This window comes from Branchiostoma belcheri, unplaced genomic scaffold (genome assembly GCF_001625305.1).
Source record: "Branchiostoma belcheri isolate BF01 breed outbred unplaced genomic scaffold, Haploidv18h27 scaffold153, whole genome shotgun sequence".
In the NCBI taxonomy this organism is placed as follows: domain Eukaryota; kingdom Metazoa; phylum Chordata; class Leptocardii; order Amphioxiformes; family Branchiostomatidae; genus Branchiostoma; species Branchiostoma belcheri.
In genome coordinates, this window is record NW_017802969.1 from 441,590 (window position 1) to 465,752 (window position 24,163).

General features: G+C 42.9%; 2 protein-coding genes and 1 long non-coding RNA gene across 3 annotated transcripts; 1 reads left to right on the forward strand and 2 right to left on the reverse strand.

The window, feature by feature from the left end:
• Positions 1-4,640: 4,640 nt before the first annotated feature.
• Positions 4,641-5,673, reverse strand: LOC109465579 (pregnancy-specific beta-1-glycoprotein 11-like). The gene is made up of 3 exons (XM_019762935.1): positions 5,597-5,673; positions 5,053-5,397; positions 4,641-4,906 (listed from the first exon to the last, which is right to left on the reverse strand). Exons 1-3 carry the CDS (start codon positions 5,640-5,642, stop codon positions 4,641-4,643), a joined length of 657 nt encoding a protein of 218 aa, XP_019618494.1. The 5' UTR covers positions 5,643-5,673.
• Positions 5,674-10,310: 4,637 nt separating this feature from the next.
• Positions 10,311-18,439, forward strand: LOC109465599. The gene is given in 5 exon segments (XM_019762951.1): positions 10,311-11,110; positions 12,170-12,285; positions 14,372-14,472; positions 15,278-17,041; positions 17,044-18,439. Coding segments are annotated over 5 exon segments (3,963 nt in total). The 5' UTR covers positions 10,311-10,354; the 3' UTR covers positions 18,270-18,439.
• A 2,030-nt stretch (positions 18,440-20,469) lies between these two features.
• On the reverse strand, positions 20,470-21,747 carry LOC109465601. Its single transcript, XR_002139973.1, has 3 exons — positions 21,163-21,747; positions 20,672-20,841; positions 20,470-20,514 (listed from the first exon to the last, which is right to left on the reverse strand). It is a non-coding gene; the product is annotated as an uncharacterized LOC109465601 (long non-coding RNA).
• Positions 21,748-24,163: the final 2,416 nt, after the last annotated feature.

A 24,163-nucleotide genomic window follows, 5' to 3' on the forward strand; every position in this document is an offset into this window, starting at 1 on the left:
CTGTTGTGACGCAGGTCGTGGGGAGGGAAGATACTGCGCGTCAAAGGAATTCCCCAACCACCTGTGGATTCGTGTTCCCAAGAGCTCCTCCCTTGGATAACAGAGGGCACTATCCTGATCTGGGCAAGTTTGTATTTACCTCTACATGTTTACATGACAAACTTTGATCGAAAATGTTTCAAACCAGCGTCGTCTAAACCGATAGCGCCGAACTGAGCCTTTGTTTACCCACTTGTAACTTGGTGTTTTCATTGTAACGATCCACAATGGCTGAAGCTCGGGTGGATATAGCAGTACATGACCCGCTCGCTGACAAACTAGAGAACACAAGCCTGTGGGTTAAATGCTACATGAAATCAGGATTCAGGCCTAGGGAAGAAGATGTCACCATGTCCTTGGTTGAAAGTATGAAGCATCATGGCGTCGGTGGTGTGAGACCCTCAGACATCTTGGGCGTACAAGTGATCCCTCCCATGATCATTATCAATCTGTCAAGCCCCGAAGTAAAAGTTGCCGCTCTTAAACATGCTCAAATTCAGTTACACGGTAAGGTCCTAACACTTCAAGACTTTGTGACCACTCCTATGACCAAACCTCGCTTGACCAGGATATCTATTCTATACACGGGGTGTACCATTCAGTGCCTGACTCCGTTGTAGCCGAGTGGGTCGACAAGTTCGCTGTACGCGCCACACCGATCGAGAGACATCGAGTCAAGAATGCCACGGACGTGTTCAAACACCTAAGAACAGGCCATAGGTTCTGTTATGTCGAGAGATTCACCGAATGTCCCCCTCCCAGGTTCACTACTATGAATGTGCCACATCCTTTGAATCCCTCTGATCATATTGACATTGAACTTGAAATATTTTGTGGTAAAGGGCAGATCGTAAATTGCCGACGTTGCAAAGCTTCAGACCACAAGGCATTCGACTGTCCAAACATCACGTGCTTTTCGTGTGGTATGTGTGGGCACACTAGGGCCAACTGCCCTTCAAGCACTGAAACAGAACACACAACTCGCCGTCACAATAAAGCTGCTGATCCATACGATGCTATTGTTCTCAGCCCCGGGACACAGGACTCGGTGGACCTGATCAACCATGCCTTTAACACATATGTGAGACCAGCCTTGCCAACGTCCAACCGTTTTCAGACCCTGACAGACCAGGAGGAAGAAGCGGTCCCCACTAGCATCTCTGGAGTTATACGGGATATTCGTGCGCACCGCCACCAGCCAGATCAGCGTCGTAATCCCAAGAACAAGCGGGGGCCTACGAACACCAGAGAGAAACTAACTGAGAAATCAGAGACATCTCCCTCTCCACATCTCAACACTAGCGACATGGCGTCGAGCGGTCGCTACAATCTGAGAAATAGGAAACGCTCCCTCCCGTCACCTGAGCAGCGCATACACTCGGTCTCTAAGAAGCAGAATGCAGAACAGCCCTGGGTCTCTGCAGGCGGTTTACACCATCCAGACCATCCAGTCAAGGAATCCTGAAACCACCTTGTGATCTAGATTCTGAAACGGTCAGTACCACGGCAGACGAGCCTACTCTGACTCCTGTTCATCTGGACGATCCCCTTGACCTCAGCAGGTGCCAGCGCGCTCCACCCTCTACGTGCCGGGACGTCCAGAGGGACAACAGTGCGTCTGGAAACTCTCATGTGACACCTGCCACTACTGATGCTGAATTCCCTGTGAAGTAGCAACCAAGTTCAAGATGTAACTGTATTAATGTCCTATATTTGAACGCCCGCAGTGTCAAGTCGGTAAGCAGGAAATGCAACAAACTTGTACAGTTTCAAAATCTTGTTACGAACGTCCAGCCTGAGATAATATCCATGACTGAAACCTGGCTGACCTCTTGCGTAGCTGATCAAGAACTTCTTCCACAGGACTACACAGTTTATCGGAAGGATAGAAGTGTTACCATGCCTGGACGGGTAGGTGGCGGTGTACTCCTGGCTGTGAAGTCTAGCATTCCTTCGAAGCGAAGAGAAGACATTGAACCCATGGACGAGGTCATTATATGTGACATTCAACCTACCAATCAAAAATTGTACTCATTGTGTATTATAGACCACCCAGTGGTGATATGGCTGTCTTTAATACTAATTTGTAATTCATGCTTAGCCGTGTGTACATGGAATACGACCAGGTGTTGACAGGTGATTTGAACTGTCCCAATATTGACTGGTCTAATGTAATTAGCAGTTCGGAACAGGAGTGTCACCTGTGCGATATCGTAAACGACTTCTCTCTTTCCCAGATAAACAACGTCATGTCCAATGTTCACGGGCATCTGCTAGATGTAGTGCTGACTAATATACCCGACAAATGTTCAGAAATCGAACAGGTGACCTCAAAACAAAAAGAACACGGCATGGCGACTAGCCAAAAGAACTAACAGTCCTTTTCATTGGAACAAGTTTAGAAAACTCAGAAACAACCTTCAAAGACTTCTTAAAAACAAGTATACGTCGTTTCTGGATAACCTCGGACTTTTAGTTCATAGGAACCCGAAAAAGTTCTGGTCTTTTTTCAGTTCCAAAACAAAATCCCGATGCCTTCCACCTGTCATGAAATCTGTTATTTCCGAGGCGACTACGGCCAAAGAAAAAGCAGACATGTTTAACAAGTACTTTCATTCAGTGTTCACAGTGCCCAATGTTAGACAACTTCTGCCTGAAATCTCTGTTTTTGAACACCCATGTCTAGGAAATATTATTTTTTCAGTTGACGAAGTCCGAAATGTATTGATCAACCTTGATTGCACTAAAGCAATCGGTCCCGATGGAATCTCACCAGTCGTACCTCGTGAGTGCGCACATGTTATTGCACCACAGCTGACTGATCTGTTTAACAAAAGTTTAACCATAGGCTGGGTCCCAGCACAATGGAAGGAAGCACATATCTGTCCCGTGTACAAAAAAGGCCGCAAAGATTTAGTTGAAAATTACCGCCCAATTTCCCTTTTGAGTATTGTTGGGAAAGTGATGGAGAGATGTCTGTTTGATCGTATCTTTCCTTATTTAAAGCACCAAATCTATCCCCTACAACACGGTTTTATCAAGGGTAAATCTTTATCCACACAACTACTTGAAATCTACCAGGAAATTGGCTCGATCCTAGACCATGGTGGCCAAGTAGACATTGTATATCTCGATTTTTCCAAGGCATTTGATTGTGTCTCTCACCAGCTACTAACCCATAAGCTCAAAATGTATGGCATCCATTCTAGTTTACTGTCCTGGTTCCATAGTTATTTATCTTGTCGGAGACAAATTCGGCTTTGGGATTCATTAAGAGGTCCGTAGGTTTTCACGCTCCTTCCAACGTTAAAAAAACTTTGTACCTCACCCTTGTCAGAAGTAAACTGGAGTACTGTTCCGTAGTTTGGTCACCCCACACAAACAACCTTATATTCGCAGTTGAGAAAGTCCAAAGACGTGCTTCTAAGTATATACTTAATGACTACACTAGCGACTACAGGGCCAGATCATTACACTGTTCACTCTTACCACTTTCCTACAGACGTGAAATTCTAGATCTATGTTTCTTATTCAAATGCTTCATTGGACATTACAATATAGATATTAACAAATATATCAAATCCCCTCACCGTTCTTTAAGATCAACTTCCTAGTTCAAACTGCAGCCGGAAAAGTGTCTTACCACAACATTCCAAAATTCCTACTTTCAAAGAATAGTATACATATGGAACGCATTACCAGTTAACACCAGGTCTCTTTTAAGAGACCTGGTGTTAACTGGTAATGAGACGTTTGGACTTGTTTTAAAAAACAAGTCCAAACGTCTCATTTCTTACCTTTAGAAAGTTCGTCCTCAGTCACTATCATCACCTTCTGTCCGACATATTTGATCCTGATAACATTTACACCTGGCATACCCTATGTTCTTAGACTCCACTATTTGCTTTCTTATCACTATTATTAGCGTTGTTATTGTCACTATTATCATTTGTTCACTTATAGTTTATGTGTCCGTGGACATGTTTTTGTTTGTCATTGGTTATGATTGTTTCTTGTTTTATCTGTGTATGTTTGCATAAGTCTTTGATGTTGCTTTAATTGTACTTTTTATTTTATTATGTTTTTAATTTGGACAGAGGGCTAAGACAAAGGCCAGACCTGTTCCCCCTGTCCAATTACATTCTTTGTAATGTAATGAAGCTGAAATAAATAAATAAATAAATAAATAAAAATGTTACACACTTCACAGCACAGATTGATAAATAAATAAAAGCACAGATTAACAAGCAAACATTAAGGAAAAGACGTGCGATTCAAAGAAAAAAAGAGCTTTAGTCAGTAACCGATTGAAATGGAAGGGAAAATGCTTACCGTTCTGTTTTGCCTTCTTGGTTAGTGGAAGAGGTGCTCGGTCATATAATTTAGTATAAATAATTTCAAACGATTATTTGGCTAATCAGAACTATAAACTGTTATCATGTCTGATACAGATGGATGTATTACCATAAACATTAATCTTTGTTAGGGTGGTTCTTCATAATGAAACATGCCATGAACTACAATACATTATAGTTAAATTAATAACCTGAAGTTAACTCATCAGTTAGGTGTCTAGAAAATTGTAAAGGATTCTACCAATATCACTTACCTTCACTGACAGTCAACTGCACACTAGCAGTATCACTGGCATACGCATGGTAGGCTGTACACACATATGTGCCAGTATGGTCCATAGTGATGCTGCTAATCCGCAGGGTGGCTCCTGTTGCTGTGAAACTGCTGTCCCCTTGTTTTGTCCAGTCGAAGCTGGCCGCAGGTTTGCTGTCTGCTGTACAGGTGACGTCAAATGTACCTCCAACGTATCCTGTGACAGGTCCAGAAGGCTGTATACCGACTGAATTCATCTCTGGAAAAACAGTATCTTGTCAAGTTATACAATAAGTTATGTCATCGGAGAAGGGATTCGAATCATTTTCTGTGTATGGATAATGGGGCATTTTTACACTTGGAGACATATTAACAATATCTTGTACTAGTACCGTTAATACTTACTGTATGCAACAAACTTATGTATGATCTGTGAAGGTCCAGACGAACATCTGTAGTCCCCATCGTCCGTCTCCCTCACTCCTGTGATGGTTGCAGTCGTCAAGTCAGGAGTAACCGTGAACCTGCCAGTCAGATTGGCTGCTGCGATGTTGGTCTCATCGTAAAACGGCGCTCCAGGTGACGACTGTCCGAGTGGGGTTTGAATGGCCACCAGGTACTTGATCGGAATTACTGGATTTTTCTCCCAGTGTTTAGTCACATCATCATACGGAACTCCAGTACAGGGGAGGGTAGCGTTATCACCTACACGAAATGCTCTGGTGTCGTTGCTGTCTTGTCCATAAACAGCTGCATTTGTATAAAGGGGGGCACAGTTAATGGACAAAACACTGACACACTTTCAAAACGATGATAGGGATGACTTCACAGATGTACTGACTGTACTAAAGTACTGTACTCTCTGAGGTTTTCTGTTGTTTTAGTAATACTTACATGTGTACCGGTAATGCTTTTTTTGTAATTGTGAAGACAATAAATAGATGCTTACCTAGAGAAAGGCATACAAAGCACGCTAAGATCCAAGTGCCAGACATTTTCAGACAGGTAATACTAACAGGACGATGGTACAGAAAACAAGACCTTACTTCCGGGTTGAAAGGTCAAGTACGACAAAGAAACAAGCCTATTTTTTTAAAATTTTGACAATAGATATGAGTCCACTGGTTGATATCTTTGGTATGCTTCACTACGTACGTGGTCGTAATAATTTTATTCTAAATCATTTTATTATCACGACCGTGCTTGTAAAGCTTTGTCACTTTGTCAAAGATGACGTCATACGTCTGCTGTTAATGTACGTCGTATAAGTAAAGCAGCGGAAACATTGATTGCTTGTCTATTTCTATACATATCAGGGGTCTTGTGAAAGATACTTCTGGAGATATGGTGGTGCAAACTACTAGATCCTTACTTTCTTGCACGAGTTACTGTTCTGACAGAAAAAGAGAATTGATCGTCTGAAGACTTGCACCCCTCGCTCCGTAGTGGACCCGTCCGAGTAAATACTAATAATTATATATTTCCACTCTCGCCAAGGTGATCGATTAAGGATTGGGTGGAAAAGACCTCGGCGAGCTAGTGTCGAGTGTCTGCTCCCTGTCATACATGCGACTCTCACCGTGAGTGTGGGGTGGGCGGGGGGGGGGATTTATTTTCGTCCCGCTCATTTCCGTCCAGCCTTCTCCTTTCTTGCGTCCTCTACCCTAAAGACAGTCTGGGTACTGAGCATTATGGTCGACTTGGGGTTATTCCCTACCCCAGCCTTTAATACTGGCCTTGACTAAACATACGCGACCTATACCCGAGGACCTATCTCTAGCTGTTGCTCTTTTTCCTCTTCCTCGTCCACCCCTCTACTACTTAGTACCTCGACCTGGCGGCTCATCCTCGTACCTCCCGACGTAACGTTTCACCCGCCAGTGCTTGCGGCATCGATGGCCATTTGCCAGGCGTGGGCCTCCCATGACGCTGCCGGTCAAGAACTTGAATTTCCCCGCCTACCCTTAAAGAAACCATCAGTGTGTCTACATCATCTACCCTGACGCCCGGTACTCGCCGCGCCGAGTTCACGTCGCTCTAATTACCAGGCTACTCACGAGACGGGTTGTACGCTAACCCCGCTACCTTCTCTCTGTCGCCCCGCTTCACAAAACTGATGAAGTATGAGGGGTTGGTCACATGGCCTGACATCTCGCTCAACAAGAGTCTCGCGAGATGTCAGTCCATTGTGACGTAAGTGGGAATAATTATATATTTCCACTCTCGCCAAGGTGATCGATTAAGGATTGGGTGGAAAAGACCTCGGCTACGCTACAGTGATCGGTTGCCTTAACCCCTGTCATAGGCTCACTCTCAAACCTCTTCCTCATTATCCCCCAATCCTTATCCTTCCCATTCCTTACCCTCTCCTCTCCCATTCCTTACTCTAAGTGTCACGTAAGGCAAAGACACTCAGTAGGCCAAGACACACCATGAGAGGGTAGTCTTCTTTCCTTTTATTCAATCTCGATTTAAAGTCTGTGGAACTCGCCCGCCTGGGGCACAAATACTGAGTCCCCGAACTGTAGTCACTGAGCCCTCACTCGCAACAAGCTTGCCAGCAGTTCTTGTACTACTGGCCGTGGTCCGTAAAGGAGCGGGGCCCGTTCCAGACCCATTTACCCACACCGGATAGCCGACACCTTCTCTTCCCAGAGCCTCAGTGGATCAAGGGCTACTTTCGCCAGCTTTCCAAAACTGGGATGATGACAGTATACGTGATGTTGGTATCATGCATACACACATGTTTCTAAAGCACTTCAATCTTATCTCATCCTCAAGTGTACCCCAAACTCTCGGGTACGGGTACATCTCCTTCGGTTTCTCTAATCTAAAACGGTAACCCTTCCGTTTACTCAAATATGTCGGCTACCTTAAGTAAATTTAGGTCTGGAGGGGCCCTCGCTCGCTTCCCGGGCCACTAGCCGAAGCTGTGAGGTGGCGGCAAACCTATTGGGGAAAGCACGCACGGTCCACGAGTTAGGGCTTAGCCAGCCATAAAATGCCAAAACTAGGTAGCTATCTCAAATACATACAACCGAAAAATTGTACTACTCAAAGCGCCTTCCTATGCGTTTACGGTACGCATCTCCATACGACGTACAAAACAAAGAAAAATGACCAATTGCAAGGCCAAACCAAAAGGTCAATGGCTAAAGGAAGACGACCGAAAACTGTCCCACCGTCTCCCCTTCTGCTATAGATAGCCTTTATGGAAGACGACCGAAAACTGTCCTATTGCCACCCTCTGCTATCGGTTGTCGCTATGAAAGACGACCGAAAGCTGCTCTACTGCCTCTCCTCCTGCTGTCGGTAGTCGCCAAGTGACCAAAAGACGATCAGAAGACTACCGAAATCTGCCCTCCATCTCCAACCCCCCTTGAGGTTGTCGGAAACCTCCACGCATAGGGAGAGCGAAACTATTCAGTTTCCCATCTAACTCGAGATTGTCCAACAACCTCTATCCCGGGGAAAGCGATAAACCATAAAACTGTCCAACAGTTTTCCGCAATAAATTTTGAGACTGTCCGACAGCCTCTACCACTACTGATACCTGACCCTGACCTTCAGTTTCTCGCTTCGAGATTGTCCAACAACCTCTATTCACCGGCAAAGCGATATGCCATGCGTAAAACCGTCTAAGAGTTTTACGCACCAAATTCTGAGACTGTCCGACAGTCTCTAACACTTCTGGTACACGAAACTGTCCAACAGTTTCTCGCTTCGAGATTGTCCAACAACCTCTAACCAGGGGAAGCGATATGCCATAAAACTGTCCAACAGTTTTACGCCCCAAATTCTGAGACTGTCCGACAGTCCCTACCACCTCTGATACACGAAACTGTCCCACAGTTTCTCGCTTCGAGACTGTCCGACAATCTCAGAGAAGCTCCGCCAACACCAAAAGGAACTAACAAGAATTGTCCCACAGTCTTTCCCCGAAATAGGCCTCAGGTTGTTCCACCATCAGCCCGATGCCAATCCGTTGATTATCCGACAATCTAGCAAACGCAGGGCCAAACGGAAAAAATGACCAAAATTTCACAAACTTTCCTTCCGAGGAAACGAGCCATAAACGCTTAAAACACACGAAAAGGGGAAAAATACGAGACTGAAAGAAGTGTGAAACGCTCCGAGGTACACACACGTGATTCCGGGGCGGACACACGCAAAAATAAGGTCGTAAAATGACGGAGGCAAAACTCCTACCCACGGCGTCTCTGCGTTCCGTGCCGTGGCTCCCTGCGGGAATGGCCAGTGCCGACAACGCGGAACTGGATCCCGGGAGAACTGTCACTATCTTCGGGATGCCCGGTCGCTCTATCTGGTGGCAGTGGTTTTGCTGCAGCGCTATCGCCGGGTCACACTCCCGTTCCGCCCGGGGCGGCAAGACGCTCCGCCCGGGGCGGGAAATCCCTCTCGCTGACCGGGCTGTACACGGCCGCTGGCAGGCTTGCACCCACGGGCTGGTTTCCACTCGTGGTCAGCGTTGTACTCGCGTTCGGGGTCGCTACAGTGTTCCTCCGGGAGTCTGCAACTGTGAAATAGAAAACACGTTACCCAGAGGAAGAGGGATAGCACACGTACTTATCTACCGAGGCATGCACGTGCGCTGCCACGTCGACAAATCTTTATCTAGCCTGCGCTCCAAAATACCACCAGACAAACCTGTTTCCTCAAGACACTACCACAACAGTACCTTCTAAACCAGGTAACCAACGCGGGAATTCTCCATGGAACCAGAATAATGCCTGGAACCACATGGCCTGACATATCGCTCAACAAGAGTCTCGCGAGATGTCAGTCCATTGTGACGTAAGTGGGAATAGTTATCCATGCGCCATGATAAACATGGGATTCTGGACGAATCTACCCACTCCAGGGCCCTGTATGAAAGCGCAGGGGACTACAGAACCCACACTGTGAAGAAAAAAATATTTGGGCAGGGGGAGGGGGGCAGAATCAAAGGTCATTCTTTCCCTTCCGCTAATGTTTTGTTGGCAGTGGTTAGGGTGAAATTCTCCCGCAATCTCCAAACAACATACTCCAGTTAATGGGGAGTCTAATGTGAGTTACACAACATGCCCGTAGCCAAGATTTTGAATGGGGGGGGGTTCTTCCCACTGCTTGAGGGGACCTCGAGCGCCGTAGGCGCGAGGAGAACGTCAAAGGCGCGAGGTTCCTAGGGGTCCGGGGGCATGCTCCCCGGAAAATTTAGAAAAATGAACCTTCTAAAATGGCATTTCGTGAATTTTTGAGAGGATTTTCAAGAAAAAATCAGAGATAAATTTTTATTCAATGACAAAGAGAGCAGTTTTTCTACAATTCCAGTCCATCTTTTCAAAAAAAATCTTGGACCTTTACATAAAAAGTGGACCAAAAAATGGACCTTTAAATAAAAAGTGGACCAAAAAGTGGACCTTTTAGCCTTGTGGGGGGGGTTCTTCCGAAACCTTCTCCCCCCCCCCCCGCTACGGGCATGTACTTAGTTCGCCACCGGTTATTTTCTGTCTCAGTTGTTGCTTGTAGTCGTAGTTTGTCACTTTAGAGTCACGGTGACGGAGAAGTGCCAAGCCAGGAAGCGACACAAATACCGGAAGCGAAACATTACCCTACTCAGTGTTTCGCTTGTGTCACGCACGTAGTCTAAAAAAAGGTAACACGAAGATCGGTGAAGTTAGAAACGTTCTCTGTGCAGAAGTCCACCATGTTACGGGTGTGTGAGAAACTCCGTGAGGCGGACGAGAAGGGCAGGAGGTACGGACTAGCCCGTGCGGAGACAGGCTACCTCCGTGCCCTGGTGGACGCCATGGCCGACACGGACAGGCTGGCGGAAGTGGAGCTGCTCAAAACTCTGGGCGACGTGAACTTGGAGAAGGGAAGACTTGGGAAGGACGTGGGGAAGTTCAACACAGCCTTGGCGCTTTATCTGGCTGCTTTTGTGCGGTGTTCCAATCGGGAACAGGGAGAAGGTATAGAACACCGCTACCACTACACTGAGAGGCTCTTGCAAGGGGTTTCACGTAGGGGTGGGTGGAAAAACCGGTCCAGTCCGGACTGGTTAGGGGGTGGAAAAGGCCCACAGGGTAAGGAACAGTCAACACAAGACAGGGAAATGACGACACCTGCAAATGTGGCGAGAAAGTTTCAAGACCTCGACATGAAATGGACTGCCGGTGGTGACACAGATATAGACTCTGTGCTATTCGGATACGCACAGTTGATGGTAGAGGGAATAGTAAATGACAACAACTTGTTAGAAACAGAAGCGATCAAGAGTCTGGGTGACGTGTGTCTAAGAAGAGGAACAGAAACTGGAGACACTAGAAACTTGACCGAAGCTTCCGCACTGTACAACAGGGCACTGGCGCGGTGTAACAACGTTCATGGAACAGTTGTCATTGTCCACCGCTTACTGCACACAGCAAAAATCAGGCAAGACATCGTAACAACAAACATCAAGGTGAGTGAACCTAGCAACAAATCGGGGAAACATGGAACAGGAGTACTGATTTCCCCTAGACTAAGAGCAGCTTCAGCAGATATTAATGAACCTGAATGTTGTGTTATGGAGGTTTTGTTTTCGGCGTATTTGTTTACCTTTGCAAAGAAGTTTTTGAAAGCCACTCACTCACCCACTCACTCACTCACTCACTCACTCACTCACTCACTCACTCTCTCACTCTCTCACTCTCTCACTCACTCACTCACTCACACACTCACACACTCACTTACTCACTCACTCACTCACTCTCTCACTCACTCACTCACTCACTCACTCATTCATTGACCGATTATGATTTATTTAAGTATTTTTTGTTATTTGTTTGATTTGTATATATGGTTTATTACTAAAGTTGTTCAAGTACTTTATTTATGATCTACTATTCCTAAGTTTGTATCATTTGGAGTTTGACCTCTGGCAATCTCACACACTGACTCTGACTGATTATTATTATTGTATCTTGATTATGATTTTCGAATTCCATTGTTACGTTTAATTATTCTTTTATGTTACATTATTTTCTTGTATGGGCTCCCTTGGAAATCAGCCTCAACGGCTGCAGGGACCACCCGTAATAAACTCACTCACTCACTCACTCACTCACTCACTCACTCACTCACTCTCTCACTCTCTCACTCTCTCACTCTCTCACTCACTCACTCACTCACTCACTCTCTCACTCACTCACTCACTCACTCACTCACTCACTCACTCACTCTCACTCACTCACTCACTCACTCACTCACTCACTCACTCACTCACTCACTCACTCCTATAGACTAGTCAGCCGTCGGGACAGCATTTTGAACTAGTTAAATCAAAATTATGCAAATCAATGTCTAATTTGCACAATTAACGAGAAAATTGTATGAATTCCATATATTTTGCTATTTTGGGTTGGTCGTCCAAGGGCCACGTCGGGTCATTAACCATTCAACAAAGTTGATTAAACTGTTGTGACTAACGGTGCCATTGCTCACATGTTAATCATTCATAAGTTCCTATCAGTTCACACAGAGTTCGACACGTTCGCGACGACAGAAAGACGTGAGAGCGCCGAAGGACCACTTCTCTCCCTCCTCAGCTGCGCCCTTAAGCGACGTCATCAATGACGCAATGTGCCGTCTACACATGTAAGTACTACATATGAAACAGGTAGACATTACAATATAGCCCCTGGCCAAATGTTCTGTCCATTTTATCCAAAGCATATAGAAAATGAATTTCATTTTGTTATGGAATGTACCAAATATGATGTTATACGTATTACGGTAACACGCTATTTACATTTCTCGAATCAAGTACCATAGATTTCAAGAGTCTCCATGTTGGAGACGGATTTGAATATATCTTTACATGTAATGGTTCCCACAACGCAAAAATAGGTAGATATATAAAGGAATGCTTTGTTATTAGAAAAAATTCCGAAACTTGTGATTAGCCCACTCGATTGTAACACTTTATCAAAGACTTGTGCTATCCCTTATTATTTGAATAATCATGATATAGATTTGTTAGGTTTATTCAACATTAGTTCTTGTTCAACACATTTTATTGTTTGCTACTCTCTTTATGTAGTTTGCCATACATTGTACCATGTGCAATTGTCGTGCAATAAAGTTCTTCTGTATAATCACTGCTCAACTACGACAACGACTACAAGATATTTATATACAAAATTGGCATTGCGCTATTCAAAGCAATTCCAAACTTTCTTTCCTTTCTACACTGAACAAGCAATATAAACAAGAAAACTACCTTTCAAAAATAAAAAGACTTGATGTACGTAGCGCAATCACAAAACTCAGAATCGGCTGTCACAAACTTAGTATAGAAACCGGGAGATTCCCAAAAATTCCTATTGACCAGAGGGTTTGTCCATTTTGTCCAAAGCTAATTGAGGACAAATATCACTTTTTTATTGTACTCGTATGTCCTAAATATATTGATACGCACAAGTCACTATTAAATTCTATTCTAGTATTTACCAGAATGAAAAAGCAAAAAGCAAATTTGAATACATGACGATTTGTGACAACCCGTGCATGCTATGCATAGGGATATATAATATTAAAGACTGTATAGATATTAGAAACTCGTCCAATGATTGTATGCCATACTAGCTAGCCACCCACTTTTAGTTAGATTAAGAAAATGTAGTCAATGTACTTAGAAGATGCCATACTTTGTACCCTGTACTTTGTACTTTGTACCCCATACTTTGCACCCTGTACAACTGTTGTGCAATTAAATCTATATATCTATCTATACATACACACATACGTAAATAAATATATGTATTTATGTATGTATATATATATAGATGGATAGATCTATAGATATATAGATGTATACATAGATAGATATAGATAGATGTATACACATGTACAGTTGCTTTGGTCCTTGTGGTTTGTAGCACCCCCTTTCAGTAACATAACAAATAGGCATTACCTTCCCTACATACTAGTACGTGCATATGCGCATGAGATGATTTATTTGAAAAAAAAAGAGGCGCATTCGAATCGAATTTTGATTTTTTTAATGGTTTCATACACCCTGGAAGTCTGCCAAAAGGTTACTAAGAAGGATGGATGGATGGATGGATGGATGGATGGATGGATGGATGGATGGACGGAAGAGACTAAGGAATATTGAGCGCAAACGTTAACATGCAATATGTCCATTCGTTGCAGTACGAGTATATATTAACGTTATGTTACATTCTCCAGTTCTCCGGAACTTCGTACAGAATTACAGAATGCTGAAACCACCAGACAAGCTAACGATGATATGTTAGTATTATTTTTATAACTGTTATAACTGTTAATTTTCTTATATCCAGATTACTCTGTTATAGATATGAATATGGACGATTACGTATTTTGTATATTACATATTATATAAAATATTATAATTTATGTGGCATAATATCAAACCTACCTGTTAAAAAAACATTTTTTTGTAAAATAAAATCATATGTAATAAACATTGACTAATGATCAATTAACCAATGTAATAAGGATATACAGCCAGAAATTTATTACATGCGTTATTATATGTTACTATGTATAACAGTTAGTTGTTTGCGACTATAGATTGCAGATGTAACTAAAGCTAGGAATATAAATTGTTGGTTAGCATGCAATTCCTTTGGTACAAAACTTTGTTGCGCATTTATCGCGCATTTATCGCGCATTCAAACCTTGCTTCCTTGTTCAGCTCCTACCGCAGGTACATCCAGACGGCAGGCCGTGACTTACAGAATGGAGACCCGAAGGCAGCAGAGCAGAACCTAGCAGCCGCCCTGAAGCTTGTTCACGGTCTGTTTCGCACTTTCTACGTTTTGAATTGTGCACTATACAACGATAAACGCACAAAGCTGTTCAACCTTCTCTCCGCCTGCTCAACAGAATTTGTTACATTTCAAGCTATAGATAAATTTAATTTCATCCTAGAAGGTAATAACCCTTACTGTGTAAATATATCAAAGAAGGTTTAGACCTTAGAAGAAGTAGTAATAGTTGACTCATCTATTGTTTTGTACGTAGGTTAATTTCGTTGTACCCATGTATTTTGTCTGTATGTCTACATGCAGTCTTAGACCTTACGAAAGTCGCTGCACTTTTGTTGTGTCAATAAAGTTCTTGTCTACGTTTACACCATCTAATTACTTTCGGGACGGACGTGTTACTTAGGGCGGTGCTGGTTTCAGGGAAGTTCGTATGTATCTTGTCCTGACCAGCGAGGCTTGGAAGTGAGTGGGCGGAGATTGGGTTTCTGTTGATTGACAGGGTTGTCTCCCGACATACATGCCCTGGGTGGTAGAGAGTTGTATGCAGTCATCAGGAATGTGTACTGTAATCATGGTATGAAACATAAACCACAGTGTAATACCGGAGTAAGTTCCGTCATACAATGGTATTAGTAATAATACATTCCAAAATCTAATTCCTTTGGCTATTTCTTATACATTCACTAAACTCAAACTCCTCCCAGGAAGAGTTTTAATGAGAAAATGGAGAATCTGATGTAAAAATCAGATTCTCCATTTTCTCATTTCTAATTTCTAAGATTTAAAAATCAGATTTTCCATTTTCTCATTTCTATTTTTTTTCCTACCTACAGACCCAAGTTCAAGTAAACCCAACATGGCTAAAGAAGCCGAGTGTCTCCGGACATTAGGTGACGTCTACGTCGCCCTTGGCAAGCTGACTGGGGAAGGTAGGAAATTCACACAAGCAGCAGCTATGTATAACGCCTCCATGGCAAGGAAAGATGGAGACAAACAAAACATGATCGCCCAACTGCAAGAAACGGAAAGGCAGTTTCTTGTGTGCGTTTGTAACCTAAACTGTGAGCCATGCCCATACAGTAGCACGTTAGGTCACATAAGTAACCTGACCAACATGCGCGCCCGTGCAAAATCTCAGCTCGAAAGAATTCATCAGGAACACAACCCTTATCAGTATGATGAAGACGATCCCGTCGTGAGAGAGGTGGAGATCAAACGAGCTGAAGCGATAAAGAATTTGTTCAAGTACATCACCGTTGAAAGACAACAGTTCATCCAAGGACTGACAGATGAATGTATTGAACAACTCGGAACTCCTCCGTGTAAGTTTGCTTTCATCGGGTTAGGGTCACAAGCCACAGAACTGGTGACGCCGTACTCCGACCTGGAGTTCGCCATTCTGATTGAGGAGGGTAAGGATGATGAGGATACACAGAGGTACTTTCTAAACCTCACACACTACCTCCACTTTAAAGTCATCAACCTTGGGGAAACCATCCTCCCAGCCATGGCCGTCCCGTCACTCAACGACTTTCTCTCGGAAGACCCAGAGAAGAGTTGGTTCTTTGACTCCGTCACACCTCGCGGTTTTGCCTTTGACGGCTTCATGCCATGGGCTTCTAAGACTCCGTTTGGAAGAGACAAAACCAAAACTAAACCCTCCGTCAGTCTTATCCAGACTCCTGCTAAGTTAGCAGAGTATCAACATTTGCGAATTGCCCTGTCAGAAGGCTATCACCTGTCAGACATCCTTAGACGGGTGACCTACTTAACAGGCGATGTGTCTTTGGTGGATGATTATATGGACAGGGTCAACAAAAACTTTGATCGTTCTTCTGTGCTGTCACGGTTGTCAGCAAACCTAATACTGAAGGATATTGGACAAGTAGCAAAGGTTGAACCAACGGGACAACTTCTGGATGTAAAGAAAGAAATATACCGTTTTCCCAGCATTGCCATTGATGTGTTGAGTATTTGCTGCGGTCTCACGATCCCCAGTGTGTGGGGAATGATAGAAGAGTTGCAGAAGGCACAGCGGATCTGCCATGACGATGCCCACCACTTGACTGTACTGATCAGCATCTCAGCGGAGCTACGGTTAAGAACGTACATCGCCAACGGAGGACAAAAGGACAGACTGTCCCCTCTAACGAAGGTGAAAGTCCAACAGGACAAACAGGACATAGATGACACATACGCTAAGTCCATTTTCTACGTACCAGACTCAAAGATGCTGTTCAGGTACTATTATACTGCTATTCCATTAAAACGTTGCATTACGGATACAGTTACGAAGGCAATTACAAGTCCAATTACAAAGATATTCCAAACAGCCATCTTTGACACCTCATCTCAAACAAGGAGTCGAATAACACAACAACTGCTCCATTTCGATGCATCCATACGACACTTGAAGGCAGCTCTAGAAGAGGCAGGTAGTGACAAGGAAAAACAGATTAAAATACTTTTTGAATTAGGAAATGTCTTTCAAATGCGAGGTGACCACGAGAAAGCGATTAGCTACTATGAACAGGCACTCAGAGTTGAACATACTATTCATGGAGATGGCAAAGTAACTGCCTTAACTGCCTCATACTTGGAGGTGTTGGATCATCTTGGAGTGAGCTTGGCGATCGCAGAAAAGCTATCAGGTATTACGAACAGTCACTGAAGATGATGAAAGTTATCTACGGTGAATCAACAGCACATCCCGGCATTGCTTCATCATTAAATAATATTGGGGCATGTTGGCACTATCTTGGTGATCAGAGGAAAGCTAGCAGATTTTACGAACAGTCACTGAGGATGAGGAAAGCTATCTATGGTAAAACAACAGCACATCTCGACATTGCTGCATCATTCAACAACATTGGGGCATGTTGGGTTATGCTTGGCGATCAGAGGAAAGCTGTCTGGCATTACGAACAGTCACTGAAGATGTTTAAAACTATCTATGGCGAAACAACAGAACATCCTGCCATTGCGTCATCATTCAATAATATTGGGGCATGTTGGAGCAACCTTGGTGATCAGAGGAAAGCATTCAGGTATTACGAGCAGTCACTGAAGATGACGAAAGTTATCTATGGTGAAACAACAGAACATCCCGCCATTGCTAACTCATTAAATAACATCGGAAACTGTTGGCATGACCTTGGTGATCAGATGAAAGCTATTGGTTATTACGAACAGTCACTGGAGATGAGGAAAGCTATCTATGGAGAAATAACAGAACATCCCGCCATTGCTAACTCATTAAATAACATTGGAAACTGCTGGGGTGAACTTGATGATCAGAGGAAAGCTATGGGGTATTACGAACAGTCACTGAAGATGAGGAAAGCTATCTATGGTGAAACAACGCCACATCCTGACATTGCTTTGTCATTAAACAACATTGGAAACTGCTGGGGTGACCTTGGTGATCAGAGGAAAGCTATCAGGTATTACGTACATTCATATAACATGTCAAAAGCTATTTATGGTGAAACAACAGAACATCCCGACATTGCTTCATCATTAAACAACATTGGAAACCGTTGGGGCATGCTTGGTGACCACAGGAAAGCCATCAGGTATCATGAACAGTCACTGAAGATGAGGAAAGCTGTCTATGGGGAAAACACAGTGCATCCAGACATTGCATCTTCGCATTTTAACCTTGGATCATGTTGGCACAAACTCGGTGATCACAGTAAAGCCATCAGGCATTACGAACAGTCATTGAATATGATGAAAACTATCTATGGCGACAATACGGCACATCCCAAAATTTCAGTAATGCTGATAAGCATTCGATTATGTAAAAACGCCCTCCGCAAGTAGAGTTAAGCCATTATTAGTTGTCATTGTGTAACTTTATCGCTCAAATTGTATAGCGCCTGTAAGAATAGCAACTTCTATTATCTAACAATAATTCTGGGAAATCGTTACTTTACAAAGGCTATGTAGCGTGGGGACAGACGATGTACTTGAAGCTTTTGATGGAATTTCTTACACCCATTACACAAGCTGCCATCATTTGATTACTAGTATGTTATATCCTATGTCTGAAACGAGGGATTACGACATATCTATACTATTCATCAATAAAGAAAACAAAGTCATATTTATGATTACCGAAGGAAAACATATTGTTTTTACTCAGTTTCTTCCTCCTCTTCTGTTCCAAGCACTAACCTCTGACCTGGCCAATGACATGATTTGTTGACGTCTGTCACCATAGTGACTGGTGTTGGGTTACATAATGTTGCAATTTCATGGTCTGCTCTACTCCTGTCACCATATACTCGTAGTATATGTATGTGAATGTGTTTGAGTAAAAATTAACAGGGCAGACCATGTCCGAAGGTAAACATTATACAAATGTTACCTCTCTAGTAGAAGTTGTAGTACCCATTGATGAAACCATCCAAACCAACTGTAAACAGCCTTTCTCTTGGCATATCTCGCTAATTGCTGGTATTTTGCGCGCTGGGGGTTTGTTTAGAAATGGATACTAGTAGTTAAATACCATCCGGCGATTCAAAATTGGTGGGAAAAGGCCATCACAATCCTCCAACTATTAGGCCACACCAAGTAAATTTTATGGATGACGTCCTTTGGAGACCCTAAATCTAATGCGAGAGGGCGAAAAAAAACAGGAAGTGCCCTAAAAACAAGATGCCTAGATTAGAAATATACTAAGAGACGACAAATGTTAGGACACAAATTGAATGAGGTGACACAGATTAACAAGCAAGAAGTCTTGTTTTATTTATCATCAAAACAGCAATAAATCAGGTGGAACAGCAGTAATCGTCCTGTTTCTTTCATCACATTTTTGCAGGCCTGCAGAAACAAAGCGTGCTCTTTACCCATTTCGCGTTACAGGGTTCACGTCAATCTAACGATTTGCGGCACTGTCGTGACTCTTTGGTCATAGTTACAGGAAGCGGAATTTCTTTTTTTTTCTAGGAACAGGCCAAAATCAATGCGCGCGCGGACGTCATCCATAAAATTTACTTGGTGTGGCCTTAGCTCAAATACTGAATATCATTCTGGATGAATCTACCCACTCCAGGGCCCTGTGTGAAAGTGCAGGGGACTACAGAACCCACACGTGAAGAAAAAAAAAATATTTGGGCAGGGGGAGGGGGGCAGAATCAAAGGTCATTCTTTCACTTCCGCTAATGTTTTGTTGGCAGTGGTTAGGGTGAAATTCTCCCGAAATCTCCAAACAACATACTCCAGTTAATGGGGAGTCTGATGCGAGTTGCACAATGGAGCCCTGTTCTTCCCATTCACCAATTTCACACTTCCCATAATGCCTAGTAAAAGTCACGGATATGACGTAAGAGCACCCCCTCCCCCTTCCTCGATGTAATATTTCCAACAAGTTCTATCGACAAACTGGTCATTACTATTGTTTTGAATTATTTCTCTAGTATAAAGCGCATGCCATAATTGCATTTTTGTTGGAATTAGAGAAAATGACGTACCTTCTATCGTTCTAAGGCCACACTGATTTAATTTTATGGATGACATCCTCTGGGGACCACAAAACTAATGCGAGAGGGCGAAAAAAAAAAAAATTCAGCAAAAAAAAAAAATGCTGCTTAACCACAGGAATACAAAGCCGATATTGCGGATTGAACCACAGGACATGTAGTGACTGCATCAAACAAGTTTTTATTTGCAGGAGGTAGATGTAGTTAGTCTTATTCAGGTCTCATCCTCCTTCACAGCTTCCTCCTTCGCAGCTTCCTCCTTCGCAGTTTTCTCTCCCTACAGAAAAATGTAAAGGTATTGCTTGACCTACATTGTAGGTAGATATATACATGAATTATATATACAGTATATAGTTTATACTTTATACCCTGTAGAAGTGCATACAACAAGGGGATTGAATAGATGTGGATTTTATTTCAGATAAAAGTTTGAGATCAATATTTTGGGCAAAATGTAAAAGGTAGAGCAGAAACAGTACCCACCTGAAAGTTAGTGGTCCATCTTCTTCCTCTCTAGATCCCTTCCTCTCCAGCGTTCTCTTTACTCTTGTACGCTCTTCAACACGAGTGGCTTTGCAAACCTACAGAAAAATGACATGGTATGCAAAATCGATTTACTCTTGGAATGTATGTTTCCAAATAAAATTGTAAGTGTATTGTAAAAATTACAACATTACTAATGCGGGTGAGAATGAATGTACAATTAAAACATGAGGTACACAATAATATTTAACCCACCTGGCACACTGGATGAATGCTCTGAAACACTGCAGTTTCTCTGGAGGGATGGGAAGCGTGTCTGTTTCCCCACACTGCCAGCATACCAGTGGCAGAATGGCCAGTGCCCTAGACTTGACTCGCGCAGAGTACACCTCCACTGGTGCACTACATGAAAGAGCCCAGGGCCCCTGCACAAAACGGATGTGAAACAGAGAAATAAAAATCATTTTTCAAATAGGAAATTTTGTGAAATAATTTTTGCAAGAGCTCACTATTAAAAAATACACCCAACAGAAAATTAACAAAAAACTTGCATGAAGAAATGCATCTTGTTGGAAATTTGCCATATGACTACAACATCATAATCTACATAAAACTACTGTAAATCATTGACTTTATTTTGTCTGTATCATAACACGTGTACGCGCCCCTCCCCATAAATTTTGCAACGGATACTGGATCGAAATCAGAAAAACAAAACAAACAAAAAATAACTGAACTATTCTTACCTCAAAAGCTGACTTCTGCTGACAATCTTTGGCTTTAGTTGTTGCAGTTTTGTCAACAACAATACGGACAAAACAGCCGAACTGCACTGAGAAGTGGCCTGACCCACTTTAAAGGCCACCTCAACACAGCTCCCATTTTCTCTCAAACGTGTGGTGGCCGCTCTGGAAAGGACGTCTGTCCGGGCGATACTCGCTGGCTGCCACGAGTCGCTCGTAAAGCTGGGCAAACGTTACATCCCCCTCGCCAATGTCGATGGCATACCAGTCGACAACAACGCCTCCAGTTTGACGTACTTTGAGGACGACGCTGCCCCGCCATCTCTTGCAAACTTCGCGCTCTACATTGTTAGTGTAGCTAGTACGCATGTGCAAAGGGTTCATTTACGACAAAATTTACGTTTTGCGGTAGTACAAAAGAAGTTTTACGATAAGCCGTCCTTTTGCGGCATTCATGAGTCGGCAGTCTGTACCGAGTTCCAGCCGAGTTCCGGAGTTCCGTGAAGCCTCAAAAGACATGATTTTTTTTTTTTTTTTTTGGAGAACAAGCGAAAATCAATGCGCGCGCGGATGTCATCCATAAAATTAAATCAGTGTGGCCTAATATACGTAATGCGACCGTGCGAGTAGGAGAGTCTTTGGTAGAGGGTAACTGTAAAAACCGGGGCCCCGTAACTGTAAAAACCGGGGCCCCGTTTTTGCCGCGGTTGCCCTCAAACTTGGGGTGCGTAATTTTATGCGGGCTGCTACCCGGAAAAATTGGAAGTGGATCGCAAAATGCAGTTTGAAACTGAAAGCCAGCGGCACAACGCACATATGGAGTTTGTAGTGTAGCGCCACCCGCACGCGACTGTTTTTGTTTACATATCATGATAACAGTAAACTCGTATAGCCTGGGTTCCATCCTGGTTAGTTTACGTCCGCTCCCACAGTCGCTACCACGCGACTGTGGGAGCGGACGTAAACTAACCAGGATGAAACCCAGGCTAATAACAGTATACTTCAATAAAGGAATGTATCATATGTAGATATGTCATGTAGAGATGACAATTGTAATTGAGATTTCAAGAGGAATATCATACGATACCAAGACAGCCGCTGACCTTGCGAAAATCTTCAACTTCCCCCCGTCCTTCAGCAAGCAGACTCAGTCGTAAAACGTACGTACCCCTATATTCATATCCATATATCGTTGGGTATTTAGGAGTATTATAGTTCTATCTACTGATACCAATTATGGCAATTATGGCATGCGCTTTATACTAAAAAAATACCTTCACATCACATCACATCAGAATGCACCAATTTCACACTTCCCATAATGCCTAGTAAAGGTCGCGGATATGACGTAAGACCACCCGTCACACGTCATATGACGACTAGCAATTATCACACACGCAAAACACACCGTTCACTATTGTATAGAATACAATGACATCTAGCATAATCGATGACCTTTTAACCATTTGTGTTTTTAACTGACGTTTCAGACATTAGTAATGACGAAAAACAAGCCGTAGTGCATGTACAATAGATCTGCGAAGAATGCGTTTTCGTCCGTTTCCAAAAAAAATTAACCACAATGTAAATCGTACAAAACAGTTGCAAAATGAGCAAATATCTATCGTAAGTTGCAAATCAAATATATTGGAAAACGATACCAATGTCGTAGAATGCCAAAATTAAACGAAAAAGACGAAAATGTAAAGAAATGAATTTGAAGAGTAGATTATTCGCCATACCATACTCTGTGTCATATCTTCAACCTTCATGACCACGTAGATTTCATGATGAAAGCAATATTTTTGCCTAAGGCCACAGCAAGTAAATTTTATTGGTGACATCCTCCGCAGACTCCAAATCTAATGCAAGCGGGCGAAAAAAAAACAAGGCGGGTCCATAAAAACAAGGGTCCTACATTTTCAAATTTTGACTTAATCATTGTACAAATGGTTTTGATTCAGTGGGAACATCACATATACACAGCCAGCATCACATATCACTGCATCAAAGTAAAAAAAAATTAAATCAGAGCCTTTTCTTGTCTCCTCTCTTCATAGTTTTCTGCCATCCACGTTCTGGCATGGCAACAGACATCTTTGCGCATTTTCGGCATGTTGACCACCGTCAAAAGGCAACAAAGTTTCTTGTTTTTTTTTTCCCCCAAATCAGGCGAAAATTAATGCGCACGCTGATGCCATCTATAAAAATTACTTGCTGTGGCCTAACTGTTCTTTTTTATTTGCACACTCGCATCAGTTTTGGGGTTCCCAGAGGATGTCATTGTCCCAGAGAACGATAGAAGGTACGTCATATTCTCTAATTCCAACAAAAATACAATTATGGCATGCGCTTTATACTAGAGAAATAATTGAAAACAATAGTTGACCAGTTTGTCGATAGAACTTGTTGGAAATATTACATCGAGGAAGGGGGAGGGGGTGGTCTTACGTCATATCCGTGACTTTTACTAGGCATTATGGGAAGTGTGAAATTGGTGAATAGGGTCTTTTTTGTGCGAGAAACAGTTTCTTTAATTTCAGTATCAGATCAAATGTCGGGAAGTGACAGATTACAGTGATGAATGCTCGGTCGCGACCTGTCATTTTCTGTACGATGCGCTGCTATTTGTAGAATCCCTGTTAGTATGTGGTCGCGCAAGTTACAAACAAAGGTTTGTAGGTTACACCCATGTGCCACACGTCATATGACGACTAGCAAGTATCACACACGCAAAACACACCGTTCACTATTGTATAGAATACAATGACATCTAGCATGTTCGATAACCTTTTAACCATTTGTGGTTTTAACTGACGTTTCAGACATTAGTAATGACGAAAAACAAGCCTTAGTGCATATACAATAGATCTGCGTAGAATGCCATTATCCGTACCCCTGTATCTTACCGATAATGACATTTTCTCTAAATTCTGAAGAAGAAAGTCTTCAACACAACTACTAGTACTAATCTTAAGTTGTCTCAAAAAACAGTATTCGGAGA